A 13,039-nucleotide genomic window follows, 5' to 3' on the forward strand; every position below is an offset into this window, starting at 1 on the left:
ATTTTTTCCAGACAGAAAGCAGGTTAAAGAGAAACAATTGTTACTGCTGCTGCATCTGCATTCAATACACTTCAGAAGTTTATTTAGAAAGGCTTTCATTTTTTGTACATGCTCTCTTGAGAGCAGACTGCTAAAAATAAGCAATTTCAATTCTAGCCCACTGTAAATCCAGTAACTGGACACTATCAGGTGATCAGTGCAGAATAGTTGTTGTGTTTAATATTTTTTTTCAGTTCAGTAACTTCCTGTATCATAAAACTAACAATCACAATTTTAATTGCCTCGTATATTTGCAGACTTACCATGGGGATATGGGGACTGAAAAGGTATTTGAGAAAATATAGCTTTCCAACACTAAGATTAATTCCTTAATGACCTGGTTTGCAGTTGCACTACAGAACTTTGTTTTAGTTGTCAAGTTTGCATTTGAACATAGAAGCAGCCTTTAGTCAATTCCTCCCTTCCACTAGCCCTCTAGAAGAGGTGTGAAAGGAAAACAATCCTTGAAGTCTCAGATTGTTCTCAAGACGTACATAAACCATGCATGTCAAAATCAGAAGCGTATCAACTGAAAAAGCATAGAGGCAGATTCTTCTGGACAAGGAAGCAAAACTACACGTTTTGTATTTCATTGTTGTTGAAGCCACTCACTGCCAGCTAAGTTAAATGTGCAAACTCTTTGCTTTAGTTCATGCCAAACACTTCAACAGTCTACAAACAGTTGGAAGGCAAAGGATTCAAAAGTCTGGATGATAGCAAAAAAGTTGCTATGGTTCTCCACTACCAACTAGGAAATCTAAAGGGAGAGCCACATCTGTTTGGTTTAGGAGTACACTGTACACCAGTGACACTACAGGGAAGTCAGCATAAGATCACAGGATAGAAGCACTGCAAGCAGAAAGGAATTGATTTGGGATGAGTTTACCTAAAAAAATTTGCCAGAAAATGGATAAGTATTACTCCATTTGCATTTCATTTTTGCTTTCATGACTGAAAAATTTTTCAGCAGAATGAAAATACATCCTATAAACAGATTAAGGCCATAAGATACCTTAAGATAAGGGGAAGGCTATCAGTAAATAATTTTGTCAATACCTGATCCAGAGGAACATGTTTTACTAAACCACTGACAACAGTTCTTGGGCTTCCTTCACCAACATCCACTTCTTCAACATACAGAGTGTCTGCATCTGGATGCTTTTTGGCAGTAATAATGCAGCCAACGCGAAGATCCAGACGAGAAACATCTACAGGTTTTGCATTACTATTTGCAGCAGCTGTCTGCTGTTTCTTCTCCTTCTTTTCACCTATTAAAGAAAGTTTAGTTCATTAACTAAACATTAAAAAATGCATATGTAATGTAAATAACTATTACAATGGAAAAGTGAGCTACAGTCTCAGAATTAAGTGTAAATCCAGTGTAGAACACAGAGTAAAGAGTAGAGTTAGCACCTCTATTACTAGTTTCCAGTGGAGAATCATCATATGCACTCCAATTTAGACTGTTACTACAAGTAGTTACCACCTTAAGATGGAAGTGTTTTCTTGTCAGAGCAAAAGCAAGAGTGCAGAGAGCTTTGATAACCAGTGAGCCTCTGGCCTGAGAAGAATCAACATCAGTGGCAAAAACAAGAAGGCATGAAAACAATAACAGCGGTCATGAGGAGCTTGGAAGGAGAAGAACATGCTGTGGAAATGTTTATGAAGGACTTGAAGGACTGTTGCTGATATTTTCACTAAGGTATGAATATCAGCTTGTAACAATAAACTTGGTCTTAGCTTGAAATGAAAGCTGAGTCCATGCCTGTTAATATGCCACATTTTCTTGCGTGTAAAATTAATAGATCCTGAAATTTAAATGCAGCTCACACGTATGTGACATATGCACTCTGTCAAAGGCCGCATCAATAAGCCTGATAGTACTGTTTTAATAAATAGTAATTACCAGTAAGTCTTGCCATGGTGTTTCATCAGCAAAGGGAAACCATCTAGCAAGTCATCTGGTTATTAGAGCTTAACAACAGCTCCAGCAGACAACCCTAAGTCACTGCAACTGCACTGTTACTGTTGCAAATCAATTCTTCTGGGTGACCTTGGCTAACATTCTTCAGTTCCCAAACACACTGGTGTGTGAAAAAGCTCATTGCTTACAAGGTTCCACTGATGAAGATTCTTTATCTCATGGCAACGCAAGGGTTTGTTATCACCTATACATACAGTACAGTATAAAACAGCAGGGAAGCAACATTCCCCATACTCATCTGCTTATTTAGATATCCTTTTTGAAATGAGCAAGTTATATCCAGTCTGTACATAAGATCATCCTGTTTAAAAGAATTTAAATTTTGTTTAATGACAGATAATGTCTGGGGGATTAATAAATGTTTAAGTAGTGCTCACTTCAAATAAGCATATTGTTATTCTTTTATCCAAGACAGCTTACATATCACTGTAAGCTAAATTCTCTTCCTTAGAGAACAAAAAAGGAAAAGTGGTCACAGCAGGCAATTTGATTCCTTTATCATTGCTCTAGTACAGTGTGAAATTAAATTATACATTCAGTAACAAAAAGACAGGTTTTTTAACATAAACAATAACTCTTCAAAAATATTTCTGTTCACAAATGATGAACAAAAAGGTCTACTTTTTATGACTGAGTTTTACTGATCTCACTGTAAAAACACTACAATAATATTGCAATTAAGATTAATAAAACCAGTCATATATAAAATAATTGAAGAGAAACAGAAAACGTCATCAAAATAGTTAGTATTTAATATATAAGATCATTTCAAGACCTGCCATTTTTATGCTTGTTATCATTCCTCACTATTCTCCACTTCATGACACTTCTCTACGACAGTTTGGAGCCAAAAAAAATCAGTTTTTAGGATTTTATTTATTTCACTTCAGAGAAATGGAGCCTGTCACCAAATAAGGAAAAGAGAACACAGCAAAGCATGTCTGTACACAGGATATATGCAGACACAAAGAAAATATCCATTTCAATACTGCAGGTTACAGAGAGAGCTATACTCCTCTGACCAGTGGTGGAGTCAGCCCAGAATCAATATCCAGAGAAGCTCCACAGCTGGAGTTTGCAAGAACTGGAAGTAAAAGCATAGGAATAACTACAGAGGAAACAGATGAGACAAGTGACAAAAGGGATTTCTATAATTTCATCTATTTCAAGACTCAAAACCAAATTTTACACATTGGGTGCTTTGATTGTTAAATACCATACCTACAATAGATATTGAACTCCACAGAAACAGCCTCTTCAGGGCTTCAGTTTCATTTTTGTGCTATATTTCACCTTTTTCCAAATACAATCACTAGCAGAAAAAAGTCAGATAGATTGCTTTCCAAATCTAAGCTACTTATACAAGATGAAGGGAAATAAAATATATGGAAGTTTTATAGTTGCTCTGTAGCCACTGAATACATGAAGAGAACATCTAATTGCCTGATACGACATGTGAACTCTGCTTTTGTATTTAGAGCTCTCTGGAATATTGTCCCAAAGGCTGCAGTACACCAAAAAATATGAAGTAGTTTAAAAGCCGGCGTACATCTCACCAGAAAAATCAAAGTAACCTATAAGCATAATATGCAAACTCTGAAAAGCTGTACAAATCAATTCAGAGTGAATTAATAATAACTTGCATAAGAGAATGACTGTAAATCATGAGCTTAAATTACAAGATGAGCACTTGTACTTTTGTATAAGTGCAACAGACATCTCTTCTGTTAAGACAGTTCTTTAAACAGAATTCAATGCAGTCAGCTAAAAAAGAAAAACAGGAGGAGAGGTGTTAGTATATCTACATACCCTCCTCATACATTTTTCCCCTGTTGCTAAAATCAGATTATCCTATCTACCTATATCCTTCACCTAGTACTTCCTCTTAGCCACACAATTTCACCAGTATTGACATGGATGGATCTGATCAATTCTGATGGAAATTCACTGTCTGTAAGAATTTTCCAGAAAAAAAAAAAAAAAGTGGCATACTAATTGGGTGCAGAAGACCGCAATTTATCACTCTTCCTTTAATATTACGTTATGTTACTATGACTTGGAAAGTACTTTTCTGAGCTGGTCTTGGCCTTTTGCTGGCACGGTTTCCATGGCAGAAAAAAAAAATACCTTAACTAAGCCTCCTAATATAAAGCCATCCAGTCTGCCAAAAACTTCTCTAAACTTGATGTCCTCCATCCCTTTATCCCTCACCCCTATTTGTGTGTGCGTGTATCTTGGTTTTGCTTTTTTCTGTTGTGGGGGTTCTGGAGGCCTGGGTGGTTTTTTGGGTTTGTTTTTTTTTTTTTTTAATAAGGGAGTTCAGCCACACTGAAAGAAATTTGGCATGTATGCCATTTAATCAAGAATCTGTAGGTTACTGACAGCCTTCATTAGCTTCAAGTACTTGAAAGATTTTAAGAGATAGCACATGACTCTTCCTACTGTGGCTGTACAAACTTTTTTCTGTGTTCAAAATGTCATAAAACCATCTACATAAATTATATGCCTTAACTGCCTACCACAGTTACAAAAACTGAAGTACCTTTTTTTTCTGCTTTTTCCTTCTTTTTATTTTCTTCATCTTCACCTTTAATTTGGTCTTTACAATCAGGAGATGATGCAGCTGCAGTAGGTTGTAGAACATTATCTGAAAACGAAGCTGTAGAAACGGTTGTACCAGGAGGAACCACAATCTGTTTTACTAAGATTAAAAATACAGAAGTTAAAAGGGGTACCAGAACTTTGAACATTGTGACATTTTAAGTTTGCAACATAAATGGAAAATAAGAGAGAACCGAAAATTTTGCCTAAAAACACCTAAACAACAACTGTCAAGTAATAAGACACTACATCGTAAAAGAAAATCAGAATTCAATCTATATATTCTGATCAGTTAAAAATAATCCTGCTGACTACACATTTCTTAAATGGGAAAAGTGCGAAATGCAGGAAAACACATAAGCTAACATCACTGCTTTTTGTAGCTTATTTCAACATCTAGCTGTCTTTGCTGCTAACTCAGTATTTCTCATTTGTCTCTCTCTAGTTTCAGTTTCCAGCTACCAGCTCTCGTCATACTGGAGACTATTCTGTAATTTTCTATGAAGAAACATTTTATATTGTAGTCATACCACTGCTCAATACTTTTTTGTAATTAACTAAAACTGAGTCTGAATAATCACATTTAAGAAATTATCTGCAGCTCTAAAATGACCTGTCAAATCCTTACTTCCTTTCCTTAAATTCTCAACATGACCATCATATTTCTTTTTAAACTCTTTTTAAACTTTTTTCCCCAAAAAAGTCAGACAAGTTGATCTTCCAAGGTGCCTTTCAACCTTGGCTGTTTTATGATTCTATGACCAAATAGTTTGACAAATTCTTCTAGTGTCACTATAATATATCTCCCTATTTGGCATATGTGCTTCTTTTTATACTCGAGACATTAATTAACTTTTCTGAAGAACTGTACTGTATTTGTTCATAACTGCTCTCCTCAACACATAAAATTGCATGAATTATGTTCTTAGAATCAATTTTTTTCAGATCATCTGAACCTGAGATTGGTTGTACCAAAACCCACTTGCTCATTGTTTTACTTGCTATTTATGGAAAAAAAAATTATTTCTTAGATTTTAAAAAATATCTCAAGTGACAGTTTTGTTGGTTTGTGCCCATTTAAAAATCTGTGCTCAACTACTTAATGCCCTCAAAGCTAACAAACTAATTTACTTCAAAAGATATGAATTTAGTCCTACTACTAGCAAAATAAAGATGCACATCAAGCCAAATATCAATTCCATCGTCCTTTATCACCTTTGAAAAATCTATATACCTTAAGATATCTCTTTCAAGCATAACAGAGATTCTGTGAAATAACTGTCAAGAATTGCTGCAGACTACCAGACAATGTAGAAATATAAACTAGTCACTTGGTTTAGTACATGAAATGCCTTTATTCATACCAAAGGAGAAAAAGATTTTTCTGCAATTATAAAATACCAGTCTTTTTGAAGACTGAATGTGTTGTTTTACCAGTAAAACATTCAGGACTGTGGAATGCTAGCACCCAGCTACATTAGATACTATCTCACCCAGTTTACCATACTGACAGCATGGGTAAAAAGTAGTAATAGCTGTTGAGGGCAGAAGAGCCATTCTTTGGGAATAATTTTCAAGAAGATGTGTTGGATCTGAAACATCTCACTCTTGGTTTCTTTTTCAATGTGAATTATATTATGATGGCGTGAGCCGAATAGAGCTACATAGAGGAGATCAAAATAGGAAAAAAAGTGCAATGAAAGGTTGGTCTTACTAAAGCATGAAATCAAAATTTAAACCACATTGTTTCTAATTTTATATAACCACAGATCTTCTAATAAGCCACTGCCCACCTGTACTTGGACCTATGGTTTGATTTGCCATAGGAATTTTTCAGGCATGCTAGACAAAATAGATCCAAGTATCAAGAAGTGTTAGACATTCAGAATTTCTAAGGTATTATAGTTACTGTCATCAGTCAAAATCAGGGCTTATTATAAAAGGCACTGTACAAAAACATACAAAGAATCAGCTTCATGACTGATTAAGATTTGGCATATGTACCTGTTAACCTTGCTGCTTAAAAAATATTGGAAATAAGTAAGTTGTCATAGACACGGAACCTAGGAAAATTCAGAGTTTGAAGAAATGCTACAGAAAGACAAAAATCAAATTAAAATGGCACAAAACTAACTAGGTCTATGTTGTATGAGGATAGGATATTTTTCTCACCTCCATTTCGAATTTCTGCCTCAATCAGCTCCTGTTTCAGCTCTTCAATTTCTTTCTTCAGTTTAGCATTTTCCACACGGAGCTTCTTCTCTTCTCGGAGAGACGCCTGCAAGACTGCGTTGACAATATATTAATAAGATAGGCTTCAATAATTAGCATTCATAATTTGTCAAACAGAGGTTTTGTTTCTAAACTGAAAACATGGCAGGCCAAACACAAAAAAAGTGGAAGCTTTCAAGGAGTATACCATGAGAAATCTTTTGGAATATTCTTATGTATTCAAGCTGCCTCTCAATGTACTAGCTCCTTAGTACCCTGAATAGCCTCAATAAGAAAAAAAAAATCCAAGAAACATACTGGAAAAAGTTTGAACACATTTGTCATATATATTGCCTTAATTCACTCTTACCAATATGTATAAAATACCAAATTTGAAGGTATGATTCTCTTGAAAGAGTCCTGGTGGTGAAAAACAGTAACACATTCAGACAAATACATAGCGTCATAGTCTTCCCAAGCACCTCTCTCCACTCAAATGGAATCATGTAATTTCTATAAACTGCTCATGTCATTAATCCTTTCTCATTCATGTCTTTGCTATTTCAGAACAAGCAGCTTTAAAAAAAATTACAAACCACAAGCAGTGAAGAGGCGCTACTATTGCATGCTTTATCTTGGAGAACCTGAAACACCCCTAAGAGATCGACAGTAAGGATGAAGTTGTCCATGTTCTCATTTTTATCATTGAGCATTTAATGTTAACCATGTGGTTAGCAAGTTTATCATGAAATAGGTAATTCCTTACTAGCTTTCTCCTTGAGCAGAGCAACTTGTTGCTTGAGGTATTCAATAACTTGATCGGCCTCTGCACCCTTCTGCTCCAGTCTGTTCAGCACTGCATTGTTCGCCGCCATCTTTACCAAGAAACGGGCTAAAAACCTAAACAAACAAACAGTCTAAAATTATTGACTTCTTCATGTAGTAATGCTACCATCTCTTATCACATGAAGCAGTTCTAAGATCAATTGGTGAACAAGAAAATATGCTAAGTGAACACACAAGGCTCCGACCTCCTAATGTAAAGCCCAAACAAAAAGCAAAGTTAAATGGAATCTGCTGTTTAACAGCTGCTTTCAAATATTTTGGAAGAAAAGCTACCTTTCTTCCCAGCTGCAGAAAACATGTTCTTGCTTCATGAAACTCAAAAAATCCACTTTCTCAGAAAGGAAGGTCTGAATATATTAATTGGGTGGGAAAAAAGAAATAAAAGGGAAAAGGTTGGACAGAAGAACACTGTATCCTGGTTTTAGAGGAAAACTATAGGTAGTACATCAAAAATTGTATTGAGACTAAGAAAACAGAAACATCCCATGAAAAATTGCAAAGTTTGCTGATAAGTTGATTCAGAATATAGTGAATACTTCATACGTTGTGGCTGTGCATACATTAAGAATTTACTCTTATTTTACTTTTAAGCAGAATTCATCAGTACTTGTATTCATCTCAGATTAATGCACCTTTTACTGCAGGCTTACACCTTCAGAGTTATTTCAGCATTCATTTTGATTGTCTTGTTTTGTTCCCACTAAAGCAGAAGGCCAGGCACTCGGGTAACAAATTAAAGAAGCAAGAAACACAGAAGACCAATAACGGCAATAGTACAAATAAATGCTGTCTAACCTTCTTATCAGAATTTTCAGCTCCTACTGAGTTTCTCTAATGTTCCAGAAACTAGCTATGCCTTGCGTACACCACTTATTTCTTGAAGGCTACCAGATTTGGTGTACTTCCTTCTCTGTGACATCTGTGTCTAAACCATAAAAGCTCAAATAGTAGAAACAGAATGATGAAATACAGTTACAATCACTCATAGCTGCAGCAGGTAGTGCTTTTACCCTCCCACTCAGTAATTAGATGAAGAAAAAAATCTGTTCTAACAGCTGCCTCATCTGTAAATCAAGAAAGAAAACTGATTATAGGTGGGAAGAAAAGACACCTTGCAGATCTTCATAAGCAATGGTGATGTGATTCCTTGTGAATTTGCCCATTAACTGCAACAAAGAGAAGAACTGGTAAGAAAATGGCAATCCAAGATGCATGCATTGGCTCCTCAACACCAGAGCCCAAAACCACCTCTTCTCATACAACATGGCAAAAAACTTCCCACTTTACTGCACGATTATTCTGATACTATGACCTAAATCTGTTTTTAACATATGAATATACTTTGTTGGGATTTGCAACAAAAGACATGCTAAAGACAAAGCAGGTTTAGAAATAACTGAAAGGCGAACAGATACAATCATGCTTGCAAGGGAGTATTACCTTTGCTGCATTCTCAGTATCAAGTTACATTTGATATCTGATCTTCTATTACAAAGAACTCAACTCTCCACAGCACCACAAATCAGTAATAACATAATTAAAAGTTCTCAAAGTAAATTTCAAAGCCAGAGAGAGAGAAACACAAATCGGATGATGTACAGGGTATAATCCTTCTGCAAAAGTGATGAATGAATTGATGTCTTGCCTTCTTCACAATCTAATACAACCACAGTCTGTTCTACATATGCTGCTTCACTTCAGACACAAGAGTATTAACGCCATCACACTTTCCACTCATCCACAATAGATTTTTCCTTTAAAAGAAAGAAACTCTCATGGAGTGAAAGGCAGAAAAATAATCTCTCCAGGACAACTAAAGTAATTTTAATATTGAAATTGATCTCTGCTAATAAGAAAATATTTTTGGTTTCATGTGCAGTCTGAAAACATTTTTAAAAATGAAAACAGTGATTCCACTAAGTCACTGATTTAGATGTCAAATGGAAATAAGACATAAAACTATTATGGCACAACATCGCACACTACAAAGCCTGGGATATTACTGTCTGCATACCAGTAAGATTTCTTGCAAGCTACATATTCTCTCAGGGGAACACAATACTAATAGTGGAAACTTTGCCAACAACAACAGAAACGCTACTAAAACTTCAAAGTGAATAGAATTGGTACATTTCATAGGTTTTAGCCAAGTTGGCTAATGAACTGAAGATCTGGAAATGAAGTTACATGATTACAATGGGTAGACATTTTCCCACTTGTCAAATAAATTTCTGTAAACCTAGTATTATAACAATAACACAAAGAAATAGGTATTTCCGATAATAATATAAAGAGTCAACAGGCTGAAATGAACTGCTGCACAGGCACAGGAACCCATACAGCCAAATGATAAAATTGTATCTATAAAGGGCACAAAAAATGGTTAAGGTCCACCATCTATTATAAAAGACAAAACACATTAAAAATATTAGCACTGTAACAATCAAAGGTCAATGATTTTTTTGATTTTTTTTTAATCTTTCCCTTATTTCCTTTGCCCTCCATTGCCCTGATATCCCCCCATCCTGCCCTGCACAAAAAAAGAAAAAAAAAACAACAAAAAAACAAACAAAAAACAAACAACCCCAAACCACCAACTTCTATTGGTAACACACAAACTAAAATTAGCAAAAAAAAGCCAGGAATAAAACAGCTTAAAGACCAGAATCATACCTTATTACAGATATATTCTGAACTGTTTTGCAAAAAACATTCCAGAGGCCAACTGAAAGTAAGGTCATGACATACAATTGAGCCTAAGGAGCTGCTTTCCCTTCAAATGAAAAAAGTTCCAAAAAACAAGTGAAGAGTGGCTATATTTAAACTTTCTGAAAAAGGTAAACTTCTGAAGTCACCTGGTAGCTCAGCTGAGGGAAACTACTTAATTTCTGACCTCTGAGGACTACTTCATTACCTGCAAGACATTCAGAACTACTCTGAAACCCACTTGTTCCATTATAATGGAATACAATCTTCAAATGAAAGTTCTGAAGTCATTAATGAAGCTACATATCAGCACATAAATACTACTTCATTCTACTTGCTGATTGAAAGACTTGCCTATCTTTTTTAAACAGAAGGCACTGCCACCCGTGGTCTTCTAGAAGCTGCAGTCCGTTCACAGCAGAAAACAGGCGTTACTCTACTTCGTTTTCAAAACACCTAATGTGTAAGGGGCCCGACAAAGTGGCAAACACTGAAGGAAATCAAGACTTCTCATATAGGACCAGTTACCCCAAAATTTCAACACATTTTACAAATACTGGTTTATCAACATTGGCCTAGACCTTAGAATACATCCAGATCAAAAAGTGAGCACACCAAGAAGATGCTAAAACCATAAACCTCGTTACGTCTTACTCTTCAGTACTACTATTCTGTTTTTAAAAGCAAGAAAAAGCCCCAAACCCTATAAAATTAATGACAAGATTTAAAACTTAAACTCTAGAAATTGCTTTTGGAATCTGTCCATAGTCCAAACATGGAATCAATTACTTTTCACTCTCGTTAAAGCAATCATTTAACCAAAAAAAACCCAGAAAGTGGAAGCCAACTGATTCCCAAAACCTAAAATAATTAGCTCTAAGCATTTCCCCTTCCAGCTGCAGGTTTAGAAACTTCTAAGTTCTCAGCTTTTTCTTGTGATGCTTCATTAATGTCAACACACAAAGTAAGATTACTAATTGTATGAGATCTAACCTGCAGGCAGGTTAGCAAGACTTACTGCCTACAGATCAACACGTTCTCCGTATACACATCAAGTATATCTATGACACTGATCCAGCTTTTTCAGTTCAGTAGTCAGTATTTCAGTTCAGTATTTCAGCATTTTCAGTTCAGTAAAGTTCTATGCTGCTCACTTGGGTAATGGGCATCTTGTTTCTTGTTCTCATTCTTTCCCATGAGCTTCGATGCAACACAACCAAATGACAGGCACTTTTCAATTGGTCATCCCAGGCACATGTAAACAAACGTAAACAAACAAAACCACCACAACTGCCTGTTTCTCCTTCTCTTACTCTGGCACATATACACTAACTCCTCCACAATAAGGCAGGAAAATTTCACAGCTCACCACACCTCGGCAGTGTTCTTCATTGTACAGCCACCTCACTTCAATCCACTATTGCTTTGTATTAGTTGTGGAGGAATCAAGTATTTTTATAGCAAAGCCAAACCTACTGATTTTAGCAAAGAACAGACAGCAATCACTAGAAGGCCCAGACAGCATAAACATGTGCCTTGCAGAGAAAGCTATGTTTATGAATATACACTAACTAAAATTTAAGATCAGGCAAGGAGTGACTATAGGAGAAAACAGAAGTCTTAAAAAAGATATGTTTGCTTTTCAATCGAGATGCTCGAAATTAAGTTTGTCATTACAAAGTGGACCCAGTGGGATCAGCCTTAGTCTAAAAGTTAGTAACACCACAAAGGCAATTTTTCCAATGATAAATAAAGTTCATTATTGAAGCTATAGAGAAATATTTAATGGCAATTCCTCATCCTAAGCTTTTGGTCTTAAGTCTCACAGCTCTCGCATTAAATTCCTTTTCTTCTTCTGCGAGATGCCTGAAGAAGCTTTACTGTGGCCAGCTTGTAGGGCAATATACTCAACTTTCTGTAAAAGATACAAAAAGTACCAACAATCACTTTGTTTCTGCAAGAAGTGTGTTCAAAGACTTCTATGGGAGCACCTTTTTGAAGCATGGTCATTTCTGGCAGCCAGTCTTACAAAACCCCATAAATATAACAGAACCTGCCAGCTGTTTGCCAGGTTCTGCTTTCCAACATTTTGCACTTCCATGGTCTGCCAGGACAGACAGCGAATTCGATTTAAGAATATCTTATCCCACCCTTTTATTCTGCTAAGAAAGGAACAGTAGTTAGCAGATCAAACCAGGAAGAAGAAGAAACTATGTTATCTTTTGCTAAATTGAAATACCAGAGCAACTACGAAATTACTGCAACTTGTCCCATCTTCTCCTGTATCAAAGAATCAGGATTTATGCTTTAGAAAAATCAATTATCTCTTAGTAGTTTCTCCTAACTTCTGATAAAGTACTCAAGACCCGATACATAAACATCTTTGGCTAAGATTTGATTTGATACTGAATTTGATTTCATATTTTTGGTGAAAACTTAAGGTTTAGTTTTCAAAATGATGAAAATTTATACTATATATAAAAATAACAAATAAATTAAGAAAACTACAACTGGCTAGTTTTGAGATCAAATCGTAGTTTTGTCTTGATCACCTCACTATTTCAATCTAATTAAAGCACAGAAAAAACAGCAGCAGTTCGTAATTTGTCTTTAGGGAGGCAAAGTTCTATAACATTTAGTTACAAATTTGCA

At 35.6% G+C, this 13,039-nt stretch overlaps 1 protein-coding gene across 1 annotated transcript in view; it reads right to left on the reverse strand.

The window, feature by feature from the left end:
• Positions 1-13,039, reverse strand: part of AIMP1 (aminoacyl tRNA synthetase complex interacting multifunctional protein 1) — a 39,747-nt gene that overhangs the window by 13,576 nt on the left and 13,132 nt on the right. The window contains exons 2-5 of the mRNA XM_069855543.1: positions 7,602-7,735; positions 6,797-6,910; positions 4,566-4,724; positions 1,096-1,307 (exon numbers count right to left, since the gene is read on the reverse strand). Coding sequence (XP_069711644.1) covers positions 1,096-1,307; positions 4,566-4,724; positions 6,797-6,910; positions 7,602-7,735 — 619 coding nt within the window. The remainder of the gene's footprint in view (positions 1-1,095; positions 1,308-4,565; positions 4,725-6,796; positions 6,911-7,601; positions 7,736-13,039) is intronic.

Source organism: Phaenicophaeus curvirostris, chromosome 4 (assembly GCF_032191515.1).
Source record: "Phaenicophaeus curvirostris isolate KB17595 chromosome 4, BPBGC_Pcur_1.0, whole genome shotgun sequence".
Lineage (NCBI taxonomy): Eukaryota > Metazoa > Chordata > Aves > Cuculiformes > Cuculidae > Phaenicophaeus > Phaenicophaeus curvirostris.